The 25,046-nt window shown below is 37.1% G+C and overlaps 1 protein-coding gene across 1 annotated transcript in view; it reads left to right on the top strand.

Moving 5' to 3' along the window:
- The window catches only part of SUPT3H (SPT3 homolog, SAGA and STAGA complex component), a 542,602-nt gene extending 530,086 nt beyond the window's left edge, over window positions 1-12,516 (top strand). Inside the window, exon 12 of the mRNA XM_023734241.1 lies at window positions 10,311-12,516. Within this exon, the coding sequence (XP_023590009.1) occupies window positions 10,311-10,352 (42 nt within the window). The 3' untranslated portion in view covers window positions 10,353-12,516. The remainder of the gene's footprint in view (window positions 1-10,310) is intronic.
- Window positions 12,517-25,046: the final 12,530 nt, after the last annotated feature.

The following is a 25,046-nucleotide window of genomic DNA, read 5'->3' as shown; positions in this document are numbered from 1 at the left end:
TGGAGTGGAGACGCAGAGAAAGGTCCATTTGCAAAATAGCTTTCCTCCTCCTCTCCTAAAACGTCACTGAAATGATTCGTTGAATTAATTTAAGTGTAGAGAGTATACATCCTGAGGCTATACTTCGGAGAATACCTGCTTACATTTTGAGTACTCCATGAATAGAATACATAAAAATCAAGTTCATTCAGCCCTCCCTCAAGGTATCAAGGTAATAGTTATTGAAATGTAACATTCTTTTGTAAGGATAGCTCTGATCTCAACTTCAGACAACCAGTTTGGAACAAGAATCTCACTGACTTCTTAATTCTCTAGCATAGGTGCTGAGTTTTTAATAGACCTTCTAAAAGTCTATTTTTTAATTTGACTGGTGGTTAACAAGGTATTTTTAATAGTAGCAATCTCTATTAAACATGAAGCTAAGAATATTTCTTTGTGATGTGCTAAATCGTAACTTTACAGTTGTTGAGAGGCAATACAACCAGTAAAAAGTAGACTTGAACAGTAGCATGAGAGGGGTGATGTGGGCCTGTGCAATATCCTAGTTACTTGGACCCAAATAGCCCACCTTTTTAGGGTTAAATAGAATCATACTCAATAAAATGAGAAATGTCACTGCTACATTAATAATATATCTGACCTGGGATGGCTCTATACCTCAGGAGACTTGGTCATATAATATGATAGCTCTCTTCAAGCTAATCTTTCACACCAGAGGAGGCACTGGTCATCTGTGATATTAGGAGGAAAATTTTCAAAATGGCTAAGGCAGATTGTGAATATCTGTGGCAATTTCCATTAACTTGACTCCGTTATAGAAATATAGGTGTCTAATACGTACTAGGTAAAAGAATACTTTCATAGTGCTTCAAGAACACCTAACTGTGGGGAAGGGGATACACAGGCATGAAGGATGCGGTCTCATGAGACATTAGTAGTTATTTCTCTATTCACATACTCTCCCATAAAGAGCTAGTGTCAGGCCCTAAAGAAGTGATTCAAAAGAATTGGTTGAATGCTCCTGTAACTTGAATATTCCTTACATGAATTTTGATAAATCCTTTAGTGTGTAGACAGTCTGAGGTAGTGTCTTAGATTTAATATTTATTGATGAGCACGAGCCAAAGACTGGCATTTGGGAACAAGATAGGTCAGACTGTCCTCTGAATCTTGCCCGGACCACTTTTCTGTCCCCCTATCCAGCCCCTCCCATCCTCAACTCAGGTCTCAGCAGAGTGTCACTTCCTTCAGGAAGGCTCCATGATCACCAACACCCACCTCTACTGCCCTTTTATGTGGTCACATTATACCCTATTTTCATTTTGTAACTACTATAACTTTTGTCATTTCTCATTCAATAAATGTCTCGCCCATCAGGCTGTTCACCGTGGCGGAAGCAACCACAGCTGTCTTAATCACTGCTGTATCCACAGCACCTTGTGTTCTATATTTGTTGAATGAATGAATGAATAAGAGTAGGTTTGTACAGAAATGTACCTTCACAGGTGGCTACCAGATGTGATTGATATTATTAATTCCTATCCCCAGGTTGTTTAATGTCGTAATTTTTGGTATTCATGTCTTCAAAGAACTCTTAAGAACCTTAATTATAATTAATTTACTATCCCAAATTGGTGTTTTGACCATTGATTGACATACAGCTGTTGTTACCCATGCTCTTATTCCTTGTGGTATGATTTTTTTATATGACAAAAGACACTGAGGCAGCATTTTTTTTTTTATTTTTATCTAAGACCTTAAAAATACAATTGAGTAAAATTGCCATAGGACCAAAATTGCAAAATGAAAATTATTTTATACATACTGTTTATTATATTTTCCAATAACAGAGTATTTGAATTTAAAATGTTTAGAGTCAACGAAACAGTGTTGTTTTAGATGACTTTGATACTCTTTCTGGCAAACACAAGGCAGTTGGCTTGACTGATGCAAATGTTTTTATTCCTGGCAAATAATCAATAAGAAGCCCAGAAATGATCCCAGTGGGAACTCAAAACTAATGTCAGAGGAAGTGTTTGCTTTGCAGCATTGTTAATGGTTGGATTATCAGGGTCACTCTATTTTTCTTTAACAATTGCTGCTGATGGTTATCTTGAAAATTGATAAGTGTGTGGTCTAAGCCCAATTTTTAGGAGCTGGGAATATCCCGGCTTCTACTCTCATGGTGAACTCATGTTAGCATTTCTCATTATTATCCAGAGGAAAACAAGCTACCGTCTATTCAAATTCATTCATTCATTGAATGATTATTTATTGAGCACCTACTTAGTTGCAGGACATTGGGTTACACTCTGGAAATTCAGAGATAAATAAAACAGCAAGATCCCTGCCTTCTTGAGGTCAAACAAGAGAAATGCGAATTAACTGTTGTTAGAACTGAGCCCCCCAAAAATGGAAGTTTGGGTTACTAACTCCTGCCGATTTGACACTTTTTTAAAAAGATACGTGTGTGTTTGCAACTTGGAATAATTTCAGATATCTGTGTTTTGATTGTAATATAAAGTAGCTGAAGAAAAGCTTAATATCATTGGCATATAAAATGATTATTAGCCATAGATGTATTTAAGTCCAAGTATAGGGTCGCTATGAGTCAGAATTGACTCGACAGCAACGGGTTCAGTTTGGTTTTAGTTATTCATGGAAAGAATAACTTACACAAAGAAATGGCATGCTTTTAGTCTCATATAAAATTGCTAAAGATAATATTCACAAAAAATTTTTTCCTAAAATTTGACAGTGTTTGTATCAGCCACTTAATTATTTTACTCAATAACAACAACAACGAAAAAGCTTAACACAGCTCTCGTATGATTTGATTGAGATGATTTGGGCAATTAGAAAGGGTAATTTTTAATGACTAAATTTTAGTTTAGGGATTTTTGTATTCAGAATGCTTAAACAACTCAAGAACAGCCCAAGAATTTTTATAAAAGCCCAGCATTGTTATTCTTTAATAAAATAGAATCTGACACAGAGTTAGAATAAAGCACGTATAAAATGACAAGTTCCTCAAGATTTATAGGCACCAGGTTACTTGGAATAGAATTGGAGTTAATGCGACATCTTTTCCCATTCTGCCAGCCAGAGAAGACCTCTTATTTAAAGGGCAGGGCTCCCTCCGCTGTTTTAAATAAAGGCTCTGCTGTCTGACAAACTGCCCTCGGTACTTTCACAGGATATTTATAACACTGGGAAAGTATACCAAAAGGAAAATGTTTAATGAAGAGTTTTGCATGTTACAGAGCTATGCATCATATGGTTCGATTTAGATTCTCTGAAATATCAGAGTTGAATGAAATTATCAAAAGGGGAAAAGTCACATGGCAATGGCACAAACAAAATGTGCCTATTTGTATTTATGTTTGCTAATGAAATTCAGCCATGATTCCCACTTTGATTTTAAGAATCTTAGACCACCATTCAGCTTTATTCGTTGTAATTAAATCTCTTGCCCACACGCAGACACAAGGGCGGCAAAAAAGGGGCATATTTTATCTTTTAAAGAGCTATCGCATAGCTTTGATATGAAGCTCCAAAGCTTCAGGGATATATAGTATTAAAGCAAAACAATATGTCCCTCAGGGCATGGTCACCTCCTTAGGCAAATGGAGGGGCCAGGAAAGGGCTTGGACTTTCAATCTAACAACCCCGCAGAGGGCAGAACTGAATTTGGGTGTATGGGGACAGTGGAATTTGAGACAACTTGGTATAGTCTCCACTTTTGCTGCCAGATGAGAAGTAGAAAAATGTCAGTTACAGGCACAACTGATTTTTACTATAAAGCTTGGCAGGGCAGATACCAGTTGCCGTTGAGTAAATTCCAACTCATGGTGACCCCATGTGTGTCAGAGTAGAAGTATGCTCCACCGGGTTTTCAATGGCTGTGATCTTTTGGAAGTAGATTGTCAGGCCTTTCTTCTGAGGCACCTCTAGGTAGATTTGAACTGCCAACCTTTCGATTAGTAGCTGAGCATTTAACTGTTTGCGCCACCCAGGGACTTTTGGCAGGGGCAAGTAGAGGAGCTAGTTTAGCTGACTTGTGAAACTGCACTTATTGAAACTGAAATTCAATAAATGAAATTCGGAAATGTACCTACCTTCTCACCCCCAGCTCAACTGAATATACCAATAAACCAAGCTTAGTAAGGGATACTGAAAGCAGTTGCTTCTAGTTTACTCCATATCCCCCTGCCTTTTCCTCTGCAAAACAAAGCAGTGGCTATAGAACCTCTGCCCTCTGTGCCCTCTTCAATCCTATGGAGTGAAGAAGAGCTTTTGGGAAACCACCAGGCCCTTGGTAACCAGGGCGGCTCCTGTGACCCACAAATCGTCCAAAATACAGAGTCCACCCTGCGCTTAGTTAATTGGAAGTTAACAGTAGTTTGGGAGAGGATGGGTGTATGCTCCAAACCTTTTTATTGTCGTTTTTACTCCTGGATCTAACCCAAATTGGCCAATTCCAAACACATCCAGGCAGACCACATTATTTGCTCAGCGCTAAATCAGACGCTGAGCGCAGCCCTAGTAAGATGTCAGTAGAAACATACTGCTGTGTCACCCCCTTGAAGATTCTAAAGATGCTGCAGAACCTTTCAGCCATGTTTATCTTATTTTGATATTGCATCCATTTTTCCAAATGATTATTTTGAGCACTCAGGGAGATTAAGTGATTCTCCAAGGGAGAGCTAAGCATACAGCAGAAGGACCAGAATAGAACTAAAAGCTCGTAATGGCCTGACTTGTTCTAATTACTCAGCTGTACTGTTTTGGACATCATTAAGTCACCCCACCCCAACTCCCAAGTCGCTTCACTTTTGTTCTGCTCCCAAGGGCTGTTACTCCGGAAGAACAATTTCTTTTCCTACATCTGTTTTCCCCATTAAGGTTGGAGAAGCTAAACACATAGCTTTGGGCAGAATCAGAACCATCCGTAAAGAGCCCTAGACTGAGTGGGAATCCTGGGTTCTCACCACGTGACCGTGGACAGGTTACTCTCTCTGGACATTGGTTTCTTCTCTGTTAAATTAGGGAATGGACTAGAAGAATTTGCAAAGATCCTTCCCGATTCCAAAGTTCTATTGTTCCTTGATTCTAAATGTTAACAAAAGGTTTGTTCAGCTTGGTTTAACAGGCTTTGTTTCATTGTGGCGTTAAACGTGGTATGGCAGTCAGATGGGCTGTGCTCCTTAACGTTAGCATCCCAGCATCTGGGAACTATTCTAAAGAAGGCTCGCAAGCGAGAAATGTGAGAGGCTGCTTAGCCATCTCCTGTGTGGGTAAAAGTCATGGTCTGAAAACCTTAATTTCTATCTCTTCCGCATTAAATTTATTGAATGACAGTATTAGGATTTCCATTAAGAAATATCATTTACTGCATAGTCATGACAGATTCTGGAAAGATTCCATTTGCTGACAGAACCTTTTCAGGGGTCCTATTAATGGTATATTCATTGACTCTACCACAGTGCTCAGCCTTCACTGTGTATCCCAATCACCTGGGGTGCTTAGAAAACTTTCCAAAGCTTGAACTCCACTCAGAGCAATTGACTCCAAAGGAGTGGGGCCCGGGGTATCTGTATTTCTTAAAGCTCTCCAAGGGATTTGGATGCAGTCTTCTATACTGTATACTATTCTTACAGTTAGTTTGGAAAATAAGCACTACTTAAGAATGCCTCCAAAGTGAAGATGCTTTTCAATTCAGACCCCCTCTTTGCACTCTGAAGTGTTGTACCGCCTGGTTTAAATTTGAAATGAAATTTTAATTTACCCTTTAAGTGATGTTTAGCAAGAATTGAGTTTGTTAGGACTGGGAGAATATGTGTGTCTGTAAAAATATGGGTGGAATAAATTATGCCAGATCTCAGGAGTTTTTGTTTTGTTTAATGTAAGACAATGTGGTATAATGAAAAGAATACAGGACTTGGGTTTTGAATCCTTCATCTACTCCTCAGTAGTCATGTCGCTTTAAAAAGGAGAATAGTAAGGTCTTTTTTTACTAGTTGTGGTAAGGCTCAAATTATACCTGGACATGAAAGTACTTCATAAACCATAAAACCATGTTTCTCAGCATTTTTTAATCTTTGCTCCTCCCTGCTTTGAGAAGTATACAAATCTTGTGTCCCTTTAAAAATGTTATTTGAAATTAATTATTGTGATTAAAAGCAAAACAAGCAAACAAAAAGTCTACGTTCTTTTCTCCCTCCTCAAACCTTTGCGAATCACCCCCAGTGCATGTCACTTGTGGTAGTTACAACATCAGCGTTCACTTGGAACCTTGTGAGGGCAGGACTGTCTGCCTTGTCTTGGTATCCTTTATACCACCAAGCACACAGTGGTTTATACAGGGTAAGAGCTCAAAGATTTGCTAAAATAAAATTAAGCAAATTTATAGGAATTCAGACAATAGTTGCAAAAATACTTTTTGTTAGACCTTTGAAAAATGAAGTATTTGTAAGTGAATTTGGGACCTGCTACAGTGAGATTGTTACTTTATTTAAAGTATGAAAAAGCAGAAAATAATAGGAAAAGTAGTAGTGAGAATAAAATATACATCTGAACTAGAGGAAAGGGGTGGTTTTATCTCTAGACAACTCTTTATTAATTAGGCTAATGGCACAAATAACACATAAACACATAATTGTGTTTAACTTAGAGAACTATAGGATAGGTTTTGTAGCATATTTATCGTCTTTTGCTTTATGTAAATATTTAGCTTTTGCTTTTTAATATTAATTTGTGTTCTTCAAAATATACTAACTGATAAAAACCCATGGAAAGTAAAAGTAAGCCAGTTTGAGATTGTAATGTGTTCTCTAGCTTGTCCATATGTAGGTAAGCAAAAAACCAAGTTATAATTTAAAACTGTATGTTTATGAGTTAATTTCCCCACCAATGCCCAGTGCATTAGGGAGAATCTCCTTATCTAGACAGACAGATGTTCTGGTGAAAGATCATATTTTGGGATTGCATGAATAGATGAATGTCAAAAATTGGGAGCTTGCTTGATCCTCAATTTATAAAGAATCTAGGGACTATAATTAGTCCTTTAAAAAGATAAATATCTCTGCTGCTAACTTGGAGCCTAGGCTCAAAATGCCTGGGCTTTTCAACGGATTCACATAAGGGACAACTAGTAGTCAAGAACAAAGCTTTATTTAATCAAAATTAAAGCTTAAGTGGCATATAGCCATGTAGGAGTCAATTTTCTGGGGAAGTCTGTTTGTGTTATTAATTCATGATTTTTAACAGGGTAGAGGTCCCGGCTGTTTCTGGTCAAGATCTGGGTTTTACTAACTGGGAGTGTCTGTTAAAATATGGAACAAGGAATCATTCATAGGCTCTGACAGAAGAAAGTAAGAGGGATACAAAGTGTTTCATGGGAACGTGGCCTCCGGAGGGTCCTCACACCAAGAAGTGTTTAAATTTAGTGTCAACATTCCCAACACAAATAGACAGAAGTTCACAGTTGGCACAAAGATGAGTTATCTTCATCTTCATATCTAGTTGCTTACTCTGGAAAGAATGCCAAATTTGGGATGGTCCCATAATCGCCTTACAGAGACAACATACATCCTTTGTACATCAAAAGGAAAAAAGCAATGACTCAGGGTGGAGGACTATAGGGGGTTGGCTTGCTGAAATTGCTCTTCACTAATTACATATGCGTATTTATTCCTTTTTATTTTAGAATTAGAATAGGAAGAGCTCATTCCAAAAATTGGGGACAGCTCTAAACTTTGGTTTTCTCATTCGACTTGGCTACTTAAGGATATACGTTATTAGATAAGACTGTAATCTTTTAGTTGTTTGCAAAGAATGGTGATAAATCATCTATGAAGAACTGATCTCTGAAAAGCAAACTTTTGGGTACTAGAGAGAACCATTTCATGTTGTCTGGCTTGGAAAGGTTAAGCTTGGTTATTTCTCAGGTGAGCTCAGCCGGGACCCATCTTCCCCTGAGCCAACACCTCTTTCCCAAGCAGGGCGCACTTCAACCGTTTACCTTTACGAGGAATCCAACTTTACTCTCAGGTCCATTTATCTCCATGTAAACCATCCCTGTGCTTTAAATACTATGTTATGTTAAAGGTGGTCACTGTGGTTATAAAACTTAAAATATCAGGGTCAAGAAGCTGAAAATATTACTTTGGCATAAGCCTCTCTAAGGCAGCCTTGGTAGTAGGGGCTGTTTCAAGGCCTGAGGCTCCCCTGCCGGTGGTTGTGGAAAGACACTGTATGCATGCCTGCAAGTTATTTGTGGCTCTCTGAAGAACTTATTTAACACCGTTCCCCAGCGCACAACCTTCACAGAGTAGAGGTGGAATTTTCTAGTCCTTGTTAGAATGTTTGCTTCAATCCAGGAGTGTTCTACAGCACCAGAAGTCCGATGGTGAGGATCAAGTTCACACAGAGAGAATGCTGAGAAATGAGACTTGAGATGTGCCACTGTTTTCCGTCCTTGATACGCTGATCAGGACTGAACTGCAGAGCAGCACAATCAACCAATGAACATTCCACCAGGGCTCCAGAGCCTGACAACCATAGTTAATCCCCTGAAAACCAGAATATTTGGAGAGAAGGTTTTCAAGTTAATTGACGTTTATGATTAACTGAAGGTTATCCAGAAAACTATTTTTGCTTCACCTTATGTTGATGGAAGTCATTCTATTATAAAACTTGGGTCCACTTTGTCTTTTTAGTATAATTATAAATGTAATTTAATATTTTATTAGGATTAAAACTCTTTAGTGCTTGCTTGGTATTATCTTGATCACAAAAGCTTATTCTATATTTCCTGTAATATGGATGTTGAAGGTAAAGTTACTGGGCTGAAAGTGTACAGACCCAGAACAACCCAGAGTTATTAGTTTAAGGAAAAAAAAAACCCAATATGAGATTCTCTTATTATTTTTTCCATTTTTCTGAAAACAGATTGTAGAAAAATTCCATCTAATTAAGGGTTATGAATTCTCTGAATGTAACTATTATTTCTTTAAATCATGAAAAATACGGTCATGAAAGGAGAATTTTGTTCATAAGTCCTGGGTTTCAGTCAGCTTCACTCTGGGTCTCAATTTGAGGCTCAGGACAAGCAAGTCACAGAGGCGCTGTGTGGTCCAGCTCTTCCAACTCTGAAGTGCAGAATATATATCTCTTGGGATGAAAAAGCATGCAGTTTTACTTTCTTTACTGGAATATATAAGGAGTCCTGGTGGTTCAGTGGTTAAACAGTTGGCTGCTATCCAAAAGGTCAGCAGTTCGAACCCACCCAGCGGCTCTGTGGGAGAAAGACCTGGCAGTCTGCTCCTATAAAGATTATAGCCTAGGAAACCCTATGGAGCAGTTCTACCTTGTCCCATGGGATTGCTCTGAGTTGGAGTTGACTCGATGGCACACAACAACAACTAGAATATATTGTATTATTGTCCATTAGTGTCCATTTTCCATTTTCTTTTGTAGGAATATTTTATCCTGCTGTACATATCCAAAAGGAGCCCAGGTGGCACAATGGTTTAAGTGCTCAGCTACTAACCCAAAGTTACATCTGCAGTTCAAACCCACCGGCCACTCCGCGGGAGAAAGATGTGGCAGTCTGCTTCTGTAAAGATTATAGCCTTGAAAACCCTATGGAGCATGTCTACTCTGTCGTATAGGGTTGCTGTCAGTTGAAATTGACTCGATGGCAATGAGTTTTAGTGGGTACATATCCATATATATATCCATATGTACATGTATGTATATAAAATTGTGTAAGCTCTAAGTTTTCTATGATGTCTATAGTGTGCAGAACTCCTTTGAGATCACCCGATTGTAGGGGGGAAGAAAGGCCTCTATTAGTGTCTATCCCCATAGCTTTTCACTCAGACTATAAATTAGTCCCGGAAAGGCTATAATAAGTCAGTAATTTATAGACTATTACGATACTTAGTTAGAAGTGAATTTTTGAGCATGTCGAATAGAGAACACATGTTTATAAAGGACAAACAGATTCAACACAACATCTCTTGGGCCTAACCAAGCCCAATCAATTAACAAAAGGGGATGTCTTATTTTGCATATCTCCCACTCCCCAGAAATAGAATCACTAACCACTTGTTAACCACACTGACTTTTTAATAGACAGAGTGGTTGCTCTAGCTTTGCCATCAGAAGTGTTCAGATTAAGCACCCTATTAGGTTGTAGCCAACAGAGTCTACCAAACAGGAAGAAAGCTCTGCTGGCTTTTTTGCCTCCTTTCCTTGTTTGACTTGATGTGATAATTCATTGCAGATTTCTTTTTGTTTGACAGAGTGCCTACCGCAGAAACGGGATGGCTTTTCTGGCCTGCTAACGTGACTGTGACTGCAACAACAGGAAAGGCGATGTTATGTTAAGGTGATTCCTTCTCCCTTCCTTGGACAAAATAAAATACAAGTTTACCTTCTCTGTATCCTAGGGAGTGGGCTGGTTTGTTGTGACTTTCAACTGGCTGACTCCAGCTCTTTTCCAACCCCCTCAGTGCTTGGTCTTGTTTACTAATGGGCTGTTTAGCTAATTAATGGCAGGATGTCTGGGATGGTGTGTAGGTGGACAAGAAGGCAGATCACACAATTTTGAAATTTTAATTTGGAATGGATTTACTGCCGTCAGCTCACTTATCTTGAAAGCAGTGTCTTTCCCTCCCCCTGCCCCTTGGTGTTTAGTCTATGTTTTATTTGATACATTTTGTAATCCAGGTTTGGGACAGAGGAAACAAAATTAAAAGGACAGTAAGGTTTCCTCTCCCACTGCCCCAGCAACTTTATTTTCCAACAATTGTTGACTATGTTTACGTGTATTTTAGAAACAATTATTGTACACTTATACTGATCAAAGAACTAATAGACCCAATGAACTGCCTATTTCCATTCTCTGTCTCCTTCACTCAGTTTATAGTGTATGTATAATTTTTCAATCCTTCTGCTCAACTTCCTGCATATCTGCCTATCCTGTGTGTTTTTGCTCACACAGAGCCTCCTCCTCCGTCTTCATTTCCCTCCTTTCCCTGTTCCTCTACCCCCAGGCCCTCTACGCCACGCTATGCCCGTCAGAGGCAAAAAATCAGAATCAGTAGAAGGGAAGAAGCAGAGTGATCTGCTTTCTACCCTGCCTAAGATTGTAAATGTAGACTGGGTAATTTCTCGCTGGTAGCAACTGAGCTACCCTTCTGGCATCTATACTTTGTCTAGTAAACGAGGAACTGTAATTGGGAACAACCCAAAATATAGCAGATATAATTGTACAGTTCCTGATTAAACTTGAATTGCAGAAAAGGAAGTTATTTCTTTAATTCTGTAGGAGTTTTGTGTAATTTTACTTTTATCATGGTTTTACACACACTGAAACAGCCTTTGTAAAGAATTAACAAAAACAGAAATGAGAAACATGAAAGATTTTCTTCTTGTGACCAAATCATTGGAAGTCTCAATTAATAGGATTGTGCCATATTACTCACATTTGTTAGCTATCATTTACCTGTTCTCTGTTAGTCTTTCTGGAAAAAATCTGCATGTCAAGAACAAAAACATGCAGATATATAGTATTGAAAAATTGCCAAAGGGTTTTGATGTTCCATCTGTGCTTGTTGAAATGTATGATTAAACTTTGCTTTTTATCATCATTCTTATTTTTCTTGGCATCCTTAATCATGGAAAATTATAAGCTTGCAGTAAACATCCCAACTTTTAAAACAGCAGCATTTATTGTATTTGGTTTCGATCTGCCAGGCTTATAGATGGTATAAAATTTTCAGGGGTAATTCTTCACATCAAAATTCCTTCTCTCCCACATTATACATTTTAAAGTATACACAGGGCAGAAAACTTAGGGTTTAGGTTTTTTTCCTTCATTTTATTCTACCTGATCTCTTTATAGTCTCAAAAAAGGAAGACTCAATGTACATTTCTCTCAGAAATATGACAGGTCTGTGTTTTTGTTGGTCTGGCATGTGTTTGTCTGTCTTGAACAGTCTGACAGGTAATTATTTATAAAATCTGGTTTTGCCCAGTAAGTTGAAGGTAAAGTTATTGGGCTGAAAGTGTACAGACCCCATAATAACATTTTACTTTTCATCATATGCCAGTGAGCTGAATTTGGAATAAAACAAGGTCATTTATGTCTATCCTGAACCAGCCTAGATATCCCATAATTGCTCAATATTAATATTTTTAATTCTTTTCTTTTTCCTTCTCTACAGTTAGGTTCTTTCTCTGACTGTCTCCACAACACTAAATTTGAAGTGAAATGAAATTTACTTAAGCAACAAGTATAGAAAAAGATATATAGAATGAATGTTTTGGAAAATGTGACTTCAGTAAATTGCTCTCTCAAGATTAAAATGTTATGTAGAATCATATAATGTTAGAGCAGAAGATGGTCTTAGAGATCATTTAGAACAACTGCTTATTTTATAGATTTAAAAAAAAGAAAAAAAAGGCCTAAACAGGGAAAGTGACTTTCCCAAGATCACCCAGTAATGAGAGAGACCACAGACCAGAATCCAGGGACTCAATTCTCAGTTTAGTGGTTAAAGAGCATGGCTGCTAACCAGAAGGTCAGCAGTTCCAATCCACCAGCTTTTCCTTGGAAACTCTATGGGGCAGTTCTGCTCTGTCCTATGGGGTCACTATGAGTTGGAATCGACTCAACAGCAATGGGTTTGTTTTTTTTGGGTTTTTTAACTGGATTTGCATAAGAATATTACTAGTATATGCTGGGGTTTTACAGCATGTTTTTCCTAGATAACCTAAATTTCTAAAAATGACATTAATTATGGACATATCCTAAAGCATGTGTTATGTATTAAAGTCTTGTTCAAAGGGACTGTGATATTAATTAAATGATCTGTATTCTCTTACACATCAAGCTCAACTCTAAATCAAATGTGACTACACAAAACTGGCTTTGGAGATAGAATTTAAAATATAAGTAAGTAAATAAATAGCCTATCTTATGGAAATACTGCCCCCAGATCAGAGGGAGGGTGAAGGAAATAGAAATATTTCTCTCTTCACCTAAACTTAGAAATGTGACTGTCTGAATATGCCAATTGAGTCTATGTCATTAGCCTTCTTGCCTTCACATAACTGCCATGGTTGAGATTCAAAAATAATGTTCCAATTTTAGAACCAAGAGTTTTTATTTGAAACCATCAGAAGCACAAATATTTTTTTTAAGTGGTGTACATAATTCCCGTATCTGGGAGGAGCTCCTCATTTATTACTACATTTATTACTGTTTGTTCTTTTTTTTTTTTCCTACAAAACAATAAACAATCTACCTTTAATGCTTTTACCATGTAGAAGACAAATAAACATAACTGGTGATTCTTGGTCTTAAAAAAAAATAAGGTTACTTGTCTAGAAATTACTTTTTTTATATAGTCCTCAAATCAGACATTTCTTTCCAGTTCATATAAACCCCTTGTGTAAAATGTAATCATTACAGAGAACATATTCTCTCATCTGCCTTCCTGGAATTTAGATAGAACCTTCCCAGGTTGCATTTAAAATTCCACCATCAACCATGTATACATCTCATAAAATATTTTACAGTTTCCTGTATGCTCTGGCTGAACATTTCATAGTGCATACACACTTCTGCAAGCAATGTAAGGACATCAAGTTGACTATGTCTCAGCAGTGGCCCCCACATAAAGCTAATTCTCCAGCAATTTATTTTCTTATGTTTGTCTTCTTATTGGAAATCCAAAATTAAACTTTCTGTGCTCTTGTTGCACAGTGGTGGCAGAGCAGGGGACTAGCAGTTTTAGTGGAGTAGTGTTCATTAAAGCAAAGACTTTCTGCAGAGGGCATCAAGCCAAACTTAAACAACAAAATCATGCCTGCAGGAATTGGATGTAAACGTGATGGTTAAATAAGGGCCAGATGCCTTTAAAAACTCAAATATTAAAAAGTCATATCTCTTGAAGTACATCTGCAGTGTTGTGAGTCAGATAGTGATACCATGGCACTTACAAACACAGAAAGAAACAAAGAAAGAGACTTGCATTTGTTTTGTGGAACAAAATATCAAATATTCAAGCTGTCATAAGTCATGGAAATTTTGGCGATTGAAGCATATTTTAAAACAATCAATTCTTACAAAGTCAAGAGAAACCCACATACAATATTTCATTGTTGGAAACCACTGTAATACTGTACCAAAAAAAAAAAAAAAAACACACCCGTTGCCATTGAGTCGATTCCGACTCATAGCAACCCTGTAGGACAGAGTAGAACTGCCCCATAGGGTTTCCAAGGAGTGCCTGGTAGATTTGAACTGCCGATCTTTTTTGGTTAGCAGCCGTAGCTCTTAACCGCTGCACCACCAGGACTCTGTAATTCTGTACAGAGCATTATGTTAATGATTCCTTTTCTGCTCATCACCACCCCATAATCACCATTCGCATTTTATCAAAGGAACATAAAAATAGAAAAAGAGATAAGAAGAAACAAGAATCAAGACGATCAAAATACAGTTTCTGTTAGACCAGGTAACATTTGCTATCAAAAATGATGATAAATTATGTCAGCATTGTAATAATAAGTTTGACGTGATAATTATAGCACAATCTGTGCTAAGCACTTTGTGTGGATTATCTCATTTAATTAATACTCACAGCCCATTATACACTGTTATTCTCCATGCAGTCCATAGGCAGGAGAGAGGAAACTGAGAAACAAAGGTTAAGTACCTTATGCAGAGTTACCCAAGATGGAGCCATTGTTTGTTCTCGGTACTTTTACCCCAGAGCTTATGCTCTTACCCTTGATACACGCCAGGGATTGTACTAGAGGAAGAGATTTCTAATAATATATTGAAGGAAATTGCTGCCTGACCCTGGACCTAGAGGCACGTCTCAGTACCAAAAAACTTGATTACAAGAAATTTTGTTTTAACTTAACATTCCTTCTCTAGCACCAAGTACTATGTATATAATAGAATATCATATAATGTATAATAGAATATAATTATATACAATAATGCCAAGTACGCTATAATGTCTTAAACCTAAAGATAAATACATATAGTTAATGCACATACTGAGAATCCATATACAAATTATGAGAAAAACTTCCACAAAAATCCATGTGCACAAAGCCTCTCCTTTCTGAAGAAATTTCTCCAGAAGACTCTAATTACCCAGACTACTATTTTATGCTTCCCTACAAGGTATTCATCCCATGTTATAAAACAATCCCCATCTTGTTTACATGTGTTTGCAGTAGCAGATATAGAAGTGCATATGGAAATGCCCTGAAACTTCATACAAATGCTCCTTTTAAGTGTTGGCTCATTAATTACATTATAGTCATAGTTTCTCCTAGTCCAGGACATTTGTTTGTGTGTTGAGGGAAGTGGGTAGTGGACAGAGATAAGGAAGAAGGTTGCTGAGCACAATTTGAATTAGAAATGGTGGTTTTCCTCTTGTCAGTAGTTGGCTTCTTTAAAGCAACCCTTGGTTTATTCTGCCCTAGGACAAGTCACTTTCTGATTTATGCCCTTTAAGCTCCCAAATAGCAATGCACTAGCCTGTGGTACTGTGAACCCGCAGCTTCCTTTTCTGAATGGCATTGGTATTCTTCTTCCAACCACTTCACTTGGAAGGAGTGAGTTCACCTGCCAGTGCACTGGCCACTCGCCGTAACCCCTCCCTGACCTGTATGTGTTATTCGATCAAGCAAGTCTAAAAAGTCTACTACAGTTGGTGGGTTGCTTGCCACACTTCCATGGATTCGGCCTGTAAGGAGACAAGGACACAGTTTACAACTTAGACAGCATCAGCAAAATCAGCATGGCATCAGCTTTCTGCATTTCTAGTCCCACAGAAGACAAACCAGAGAGACCCGATGATCAAGTGATGAGTGTCGCTGTCATGGAGGAGCCAACTCTAAACTATAGCCAAGCAGTTTTATAGCTTGTCTATGTATCCAAAGGAAACTGTGGTGACATAGTGGTTAAAAGTTACAGCTGCTAACCAAAAGGTCAGCAGTTTGAATCCACCAGGTGCCCCTTGGAAACCCTACAGGGCAGTTCTCCTCTGTCCTATAGGGTCGCTATGAGTCAGAATCTACTTGATAGCAATGGGTTTTTTTGGTTTTATGTATCCAAAAGCAGTCTAGGTGGAAAGTCCCATGCCTCACCAGAACCAGGGATGAGTTCTGGTGGCAGCTTCCCACAAGATAGAGAGGTGGGTAAGGAATTCCCTGGGGAAGCTCCTCACAAGACTACTTATCTTGCCATGTTCCTGGGAAGATCACAGACTGTGATGGAGCTTTGCGTACGTGGCTTATGTGGAGATGTACAAGATCACCAGGTTGTCATGGTGGAGCCGTTCCACTATAATATGTCTACAATGTGTAGTGTCATTGTGTTTTTAAAAATCAGTCTTTCCTGTCCTAGATTTTCATAGTGACCTTCTTCCTTAGCTCTTTTCCCATAAAGCTTCCTACCTGGGTCAGACCATAGCACCCTCCACTTCCTCAGAAGTCTTTAAGCCCTGATCACTAAATAAGAGTATTTAGTGTCTCTCCAAGGAGCTGTGGTGGCGCAGGGGTTAAGCACTCAGCTGCAAACTGAAAGGGTGGTGATTTGAATCCACCAGCTGCTCCACGGGAGAAAGATGTGGCAGTCTGCGTCCATAAAGATTACAGCCTTGGAAACCCTGTGGGGCAGTTCTGCTCTGTCCTATAGGGTCACTATGAGTCAGAATCAACTCCAAGGCTATGAGTTTGTCTATCCAAAGTCCCTGGGGGGTATAAGTAGTTAACATACTTGGCTGCTAACCAGAAGGTTGGTGGTCTGAGTCCACTCAGAAGCACCTCAGAAGAAAGACCTAGTGATCTACTTTGGAAAAATCAGCCATTAAAAATTCTACAGAGCACAGTTCTACTCTGGCGCACATGTGGCTCCATGAGTTGGGATCTTCTCAACTCCATCCAGTGTAGGTGGTGAATCGTCTCTCCATGTGCCTTGTAGTCTGCATCAGATTAAGAATTTCTTGAGGGTAAATCCTGAATTTAATTTATGCCTCTTTATAATCCTAAAGTGCTCATATTAGGTCTTCAATAACCATTTGTTGGTTGGTTAATGGACAAGAAGGTCAACACAAGTGTGGGCATCTTTTTTTTTTGTAACATGTTTGTTTAATCTCTTATTGATACTTGTTTCACTTATTTGGCTGCAAATCTCATGAACTATAGATAATCACAACTAAAGATAAGTACAGTGTCTCACAGAAATGAATTCCAAGCACCCCAGGTGCCCTGTCAGGTTTCTTAGGGCCTCTGTCAGCAGGTCACTATAACTTAAGTGGTGTTTAAAGGGGTTAATAACCTTGTAAGTAGATAACTTCAATCATATTTGCAGTATCAAAGACCTAAAAACCTAAACCTGTACAAACTTGAAGAAGAATTACAGCCTTTATTCTCTTTTTTATTTTTGTATGTAGTACCATCTTTGAAAGCCTGCTAGTTCTCCCTCTGGTTTACTATAAAGACAGTGAGCCACGTAGGACGAGATTTGCCTAAAGGTAGTGGGAATAACATGTCCACTGGATTTAAAGCAGATATGGAGATCTATTTAGACTGAAAATAATGAAATTTTTGTGAACTGGAAGCAACAGTTTATCACAAGTGTAGCTTGTGATTAAAAATTTTTTTTAACTCTGTTCATTCATCCATTCATTCAAAAAAAGAAACATTTTTTAGCACCTTTGAAAACCAAGCCATCAGCATGAGTTCTACAATTCCCAGTGAGACAAGGACCTGTGGGGAACTGTGGAATTCTAGAAAGGGGCTCATGAGGTCTCCTAGCTTTGTCAGCAGAATAAATAAGCAATACATTTTGACTAGATAGGTGCCACGAGGCCTGGTGGTGCAGTGGTTAAGCACTCGGCTGCTAACCAAAAGGTTGGCAGTTGGAACCCACCAGCGGCTTCATGGGGAAAAGATGTGGCAGTCTGCTCCCATAAAGATTACAGCCTTGGAAACCCTGTGGGGTAGTCCTACTCTGTTCTGTACGGTCGGCAAAGGGTTTTGGTTTTTTGCTATGTGCCATTGTGGTTTATAAAATATAAATTCATTTAAAAGTGATACTGAAATCCTGGTAGCTTTTGACATTATGTGTTTTTTTCATTCAAGAGATATTAAAAATACAAGTTCTACACTACAGTGATCATTACATTCATTTATGTTAAAATGTGATTCACAAACTCTAAAAAATAATGGCAGCCATCACTTTCTATACTTTACCCTAACTGCCATTGGCTCTTCAGTTCCTCAGCGCTGAGCCGTTTGTGCCTTAGATGTTAGGTTTTTAGGCGGCTTTAAATTAGATTTAAGGGTATATTTTCTTTTGACATAAACTATCACCTGAACTTTTTTCATATGTCTTATTTTGGGAAAAAAATTTATGATCTTTTTAACATTAGGAAGTTTTGCTTTTCCTGACATTTTATTGCTTTGAGTATCTGAAAACACTTCAATCCCAGACAATAAATATTATGTGATTATTGTTTTCATATGGATAGGCTGTTTCCTCCTGTTTTTTCTAACCCCCTTTCCCAGCTAATAATACCCCCAAATTTATTAACGCTAAAACTTACCATTCAGCTTTCCCAGGATCATGTATAATGAAAATTGAAAGAAGGACAGGTTTAAGAGAGGAGCGGTAGTAATAGTTAAAAATAAATGGAAGTATGTGGTTTTCTTTCAGTTGGATCTCAAGTTCTTCTTGTTCAGTTGAAATGAGGATTATATTTATTCTGTAAATCACTTTTATAAACTGTCATAACCGGTTATCACGTTAAATCGTATCTTCTGTATTATTATTATTATAGAAGCTAAATGGATCCCAACAAAAGTGGATAGATGTCAGCTCAGTATACCATGAGTACTCAATGTTTGAAAGCATTCATTTTTATGTGCGAATGTATGAATGTGGTGTGTTTCCTTTTTTTTTTTTTTTAAATTGTGCTTTAGGTGAACGTTTACAGAGCAAATTAGATTCCCATTCAATAGTTTGCACATAAAGTGTTTCATGGCCTAGGTTTCATTCCCTACAGTATGTCAGCACTCTCCCCATTTCTGCCCTGGGTTCCCCATTGCCTTTCGTCCTGATTTTCTACCCCTTCCTGCCTTCTTATCTTTGCTTTTGGGGAAATATTGCCCTTTTGATCTCATAATTGATTGTTCTAAGGAGCACATTCCTCTTGGGTGTTATTTTTTATTTCATGGGCTTGTCTGTTATTTGGCTGGAAGGTGATCTCCAGGATAAAAGCATCCACTTTTCAAAGCCATCCTCATGGCTCCCCAGCCTTCTTCATCACATTCTCAGTAAGGCCTTCCCTGACCACCGTTCTAAAAACTGAAACCCCAGCTCCTGCCCTGGCACACCATGTCTCTCCTCCCTGCTTTATTTTTTCACTCTAACACCACCTTCTAACATAGTATTTCGTATACTTATTTTGTTTATTGTCCCCTCCCTCTAGAATGTAGACTCTGTTAGATCACAGATTATGATCTATTTTGCCGCCAGCACTTAGAGTAAATCCTCAATCGATATTTACTACATGAATGAATTATTAATCTGCCCTTAATTCTGCAAATTCTTGCAACAGTCTGCCCTTGTCATTTTACTCTCTGGTTCTTCTCCAGCCTTGCACTGTTCCTTCTCACTTCTGTCCTAGCTTGTCGTCTTGCTCTGTGCCTCAACTGTGAACTTCCCCTTGATGTCCCAGAGTCCTCCGAGCTTCTTCATGTTTCTCAAAATAACCTTTCTTTTAATGTTTTTAAATTTTAATATTTCCTAAATCACAATGTATCTTCAACAGAATAAGATAATTGGCTCCTGCCAGCCAGAATTGGTTTCATATAGTTACATTTTCATTAATACTATACCAAACTTTATTTTGATATTCTGTTTCTCTACTCTTCTTGTTCGAATTTTTTTTCTTTACCACAACTTCCAGATTAGCATTTTTTTTCATTTTAATGTACTTATTTATCACTTCATACGTTGCAGTAGTTTCTTCAGGCAGAGAACATAGAATATATTTCTTTTTTGAATAAGGATTATTGTGATATAGTTTACATATAGTAATAAACCTTTTTTAGATGAACAGTACATTTCGGCGACTTTTATCAAATGAACACAGTTGTGTAACAACCACCGCAGTTAAGATACAGAAATCCGAAACGTTCCTTCATGTCTCTTTGTAACTGATCCCTCCATCCCCAATCTCTGGCAACCCCCAATCTGATTCCTATCCCTATAGTTTTAGCTTTTCCATGGAATCATTTGGTATGAAACCTTTTGTGTCTTGCTTCCTTCACTTAACATAATGCTTTTGGGATTCATTCATGTTGTTGCTTATACCAGTAGTTCATTCCCTTTTGTTGCTGAGTAGTTTTGTATTGTTTGGATGATCCACAATTTGTTTATCCATTCACTATTGAATGGACGTTTGGCTTGTTTCCAGTTTGGACTGTTGAGAATAAAGCTGCTAAGAACATTGATGGACAGGTCTTTATGTGGACATATGTTTTCATTTGTATTGGGTAAGTATCTAGAAGTGGGATTACTGGATCATGTGGTGACTATTTAATTTTATAAGAAACTCTCAAAATGTTTTCCAAAGTACCATTTGATACCCCCACCAGAAATACAAGGTTTCTAGTTGTTCCGTATCTTCCATTTTGTTTTTTGTTGTTATCTATTGGTGTGCTTTGTTTTGTTTTAATTTTAGCCATGCTAGTAGATGAAGAATGGTATTTCATTGTGATTTTACTTTGCATTCCCCTGCTGACTGATGGTTTTCAGTATCTTTTCGTGTACTTATTTGCCATCTGTATCTCTTCTTTGATAAAGTGTTTATTCAAATCTTTTGCTCATTAAAAAAAAATAGTTTTGTATTGTTATTGTAAGAGTTCTTCATATATTCTGGATACACGTTCTTTATCAGAAATGTGTTCTGCATTTCTGCAAAATGAGGTTTTTTCATTCTCTTAAAGTGTCTTTAGAAGCACAAAAGTTTTTAATTTTGAAGAAGTCTAATTTATCACTTTTTTCTTTTATGTTTTATGCTTTTTTGTGTCTTACCTAAGAAATCTTTGCCTAACCCAAGCTCACAAAGGTTTTCTTTTATGTTTTCTTCTTGATGTTTTAAATTTTAACTTTTACACTTAGATCTATGATCCATTTTGAGTTTGTTTTTGTATATAGTGTGAGGTAAGGGTTCAGGTTCATTTTTTACACATGGATGTCTGATTGTTGCAGCACCATTCATTGGAAAGGGTGTCCTTTCTCCATGGAATTATATTGACACCCTTATCTAAAATCAGTTGCCCATATATGTGTGAGTATATTTTGGGACTCTGTTCTACTTCACTAATCTGTGTGTTTATTCTTAAACTAGTACCTCACTGTCTTGATTTCTGTAGCTTTATACTATGTTGTAACAGTCCCTGAAGTCTGCTCTTTTTCTGCATTGTTTTGTCTATTCTAGGTCCTTTGCTTTTCCATATTTTTACAAAAAATATGTTGGGATTTTGTTTGGGATTGCTTTAAATCTGTACATCAATTTGGGCAGAATTGACTCCGTAACTATATGAAATATCCCAACCAATGAACATCGCAACTCTCCATTTATTTAGGCCTTTTATAATTTCTCTCATCAGTGTTTTACAGTTTTCAGAATATAAGTCTTAAATATGTTTTATTAGATTTACCCATTTTTGACACTATAATAAATATTTTTAATTTATTTTAGATTTCCAATTGTTCATTGCTAATATAGAAAAATAAAATTGATTTTTGTATATTCACCTGCAACATTTATTATCTATAATGGCCCTTTTTGGGGAGGGGTACATTCTGTGGGATTTTCTACATAAATTGATCATGTCATTTGCAAATAAAGACAGTTTTATTTCTTTTTATCTGTATACTTTTCATTTCTCCTTTTTGCCTTATTACACTGATTAGGATCTCCAATACTCTGTTGACTAGAAGTGATGAGAGCAGGATCCTTGTATTTTTTGTGATCTGTGGGGAAAGCATCCAGTCTTTAACATTAAGTATGATGTTAACCATAAGGTTTTCTTAGATACTCTGTATCACATTGAGGAAATTCCAATCTATTCCTAATTTGGTGAGTGTTTTTTTTTTTTTTTTTTTTAATCATGAATGGATGTTGAATTTTGTCAAATGCTTTTTCTGCATCCTTGTAGATGATCATAGAGTATTCCTTTTTTTTAGTGGTAAATTGCGTTGATTGATTTTTGAATTTTGAACCAACTTTGCATTCCTAGGATAAACCTCATTTGGATACGTAAACCTCACTTGGACATTATAATTAATGCCCTTATATATTGCTAAATTTTATTTATTAATATTTTGTTAAGTATTTTTGCATCTGTGTTCATGAGGAATATTGATCTGGAGTTTTCTTGTAATGCCTTTTTTGATTTTTGTATCAGGTAATACTCATAAAATGAGTAGGGAGGTACTTTATCCTCTTCTATTTTCTAGAAGAGTTTCTGTAGAATTAGTACTTTTCTTTCTTAAATATTTGGTAGAATTCACTAGTGAAGCTACTTAGGTCTGAAGTTTTCTTTCTGAGAAGGATTTTAACTGTGAGTAGCCTTATATAGAAGCCATATAAGGCTTCTCTATAAGGCTATTGTATATGTTATTATATATAAGGCCATTCAGATTGTTTCATCTTGAGAGAGCTTTGGTAGTTTTGTCTTTCAAAGAATTTGTTCTTCATCTAAGTTAAATTTATTGGCATGAAGTTGTTCATAAAATTCCTTTATTATCCTTTAAATGTCTATAGGGACTGTTGTGATATTCCTATCTTTAATTCTTTAATTCCTGATGTTGACAGTTTATTTCTTCTTCCTTTTTCTTAATCAGTCTGGATAGAAGTTATTGATTATTTTGGAATTTTCAAAGAATCAGCCTTTGGTTTCACTGATTTTTCTCTATTGTTTTTCTGTTTTCAGTTTGATTAATTTCTACTTTTATCTTTATTATCCTTTTCTTTTGCTTGGTTTGGGTTTAATTTGCCCTTCATTTTCCTTAATTTGAGACCTTTCTTCTTTTCTATAAGCATTTTAATGCTATCAGTTTCCCTCTAAGCACTGCTTTAGCTGCATTCCACAAGTGTTTGATGTATTGTATTTTAATTTTATTTCAATTCAGACTATTTTCTAATTTCCTTTCTAATTTTATCTCTGACCTATGGGTTGTTTAGAAATGTATTGATTAACTTCCAAATATTTGAGAATATTCCAGATATGTTTCTGGTAGTAATTTTTAGTTTAGTTCCATTATAGTCAGAGAACATACTTTGTATTATTATAGTTCCTTAGGTTTGTTAAGATTTGCTTTATGGCCAAGAATATGTCTATGTGAACTTGAAAAAAAAAAGTACATTCTGCTGTTGTTGGGTGTAGTGTTCTATAAATATCAATTAGGTCAAATTTGTTCATAGCGGTGTTCAGTCCTTCCATAAACTTACTGATTTTCTACTGTTTTGTCAATTAGTGGAAGAAAAGTGTTGAAGTATCCAACTAAAATTGTAGATTTGTCTGTATCCTTTAGGTTCTATCAGTTTTAATTTAGTATGCTTTGAAGTTCTGCTCTTAGTTGCTTACACTATGAGTTACAGAATAAGGATTGTATTATAGGAATCAGACCGTACACAGTTGTGTGCTGTCAGCGAATATATCAGCTCATTGTGATTCCTCATCTGAAGGAATGATCCTGCCTATTTCTGTATCAGTTATATTTTTCTGTGTAACAAACCACCCCGAAACTTAATGGGTTATGGAATAACAGCGACTTATTATTTCTCATTATTCTGGGGATTAGGAATTCAGGGAGACCTTGACAAGGCAGTTCTTCTGTTCCATGTGGAATCATCTGTTCATTACTCAGCTGCATTCAGTGAGCACATGAGCTAGGCTGGAATCATCAGGAACGCTTCCCTCATAGGTTTGTCTCAAGAGTCCTCGGATTTACATGGCAACTGACTTCCAAGGAGAAAATGGAAGCATTTAACAAGTGCAAAATGACAGGCACTTAACAAAACCTCTTAAGGCTTGGCTCACAAGTCCCACAACATCACTTCTGTTACATTTTACAGTCCAAGCTAGTCACAAGGCCAGTGCAAATTAAAGGGGAAAGGACATATAATCTACAGCTTGATAAGAAGAGCAACAAACAATGTGTAACCATTTTTAATCCAACATTTCTTTTTAATCCACCAGATGTGTAAATCTCCATTTATTTCCTTTAAGGTAAATTCCTAGAATTGGAATTGCTGCATCAAAGGTATTCCTCATTTTAACAACTTGACACATATCCAGTGATTCCTCATTCAGACTTCACCAATTTGCATTCTCATTAGCAATGTTTGAAAAATCAGTTTCTTTGTGCCTTCACCACTAGTAGACATGATTATTCTTTTTAATCTTTCCAGTTTAATGAGGGAGAAATTGTTACCATTGCATTTATTTGCATCTTTATATATCACTAATGTTGAACATTTTTTCATGTTCATTGGGTGTCATGAATTGAATTATGTCCCCCAAAAATATCTGTCAATTTGGCTAGGTCATGTTTCCCAGTATTGTGTGATTGTCCACCATTTTGTCATCTGATGTGGTTTTCCTATGTGTTGTAAATCCTATCTCTATGATGTTAATGAGATGGGATTATCGGCAGTTATGTAGACTCAATCTACAAGATTAATCTACAACTTAAACCAATCTCTTTTGAGATGTAAAAGAGAGAAGCAAGCAGAGAGACAGGAGGACCTTATTACTACCAAGAAAGTAGTGTCAAGAGAAGAGCACGCCTGACAGGGAACACAACAGAGGGTCCCTGATGGAGCAGTAGAACGATGGGATTCAGAACTCAAATACTAGTAAGAAGACCAGACTTAATGGTCTGACTAAGACTGGAGGTGCCCCGGAAAGCATGGCCCCTGGTCTCT

Source organism: Trichechus manatus, unplaced genomic scaffold (genome assembly GCF_000243295.1).
Source record: "Trichechus manatus latirostris isolate Lorelei unplaced genomic scaffold, TriManLat1.0 scaffold00065, whole genome shotgun sequence".
NCBI lineage: Eukaryota > Metazoa > Chordata > Mammalia > Sirenia > Trichechidae > Trichechus > Trichechus manatus.
The sequence above is the reverse complement of the archived record's forward strand: the minus strand, read 5'-3'. Positions and strand labels throughout refer to the sequence as shown.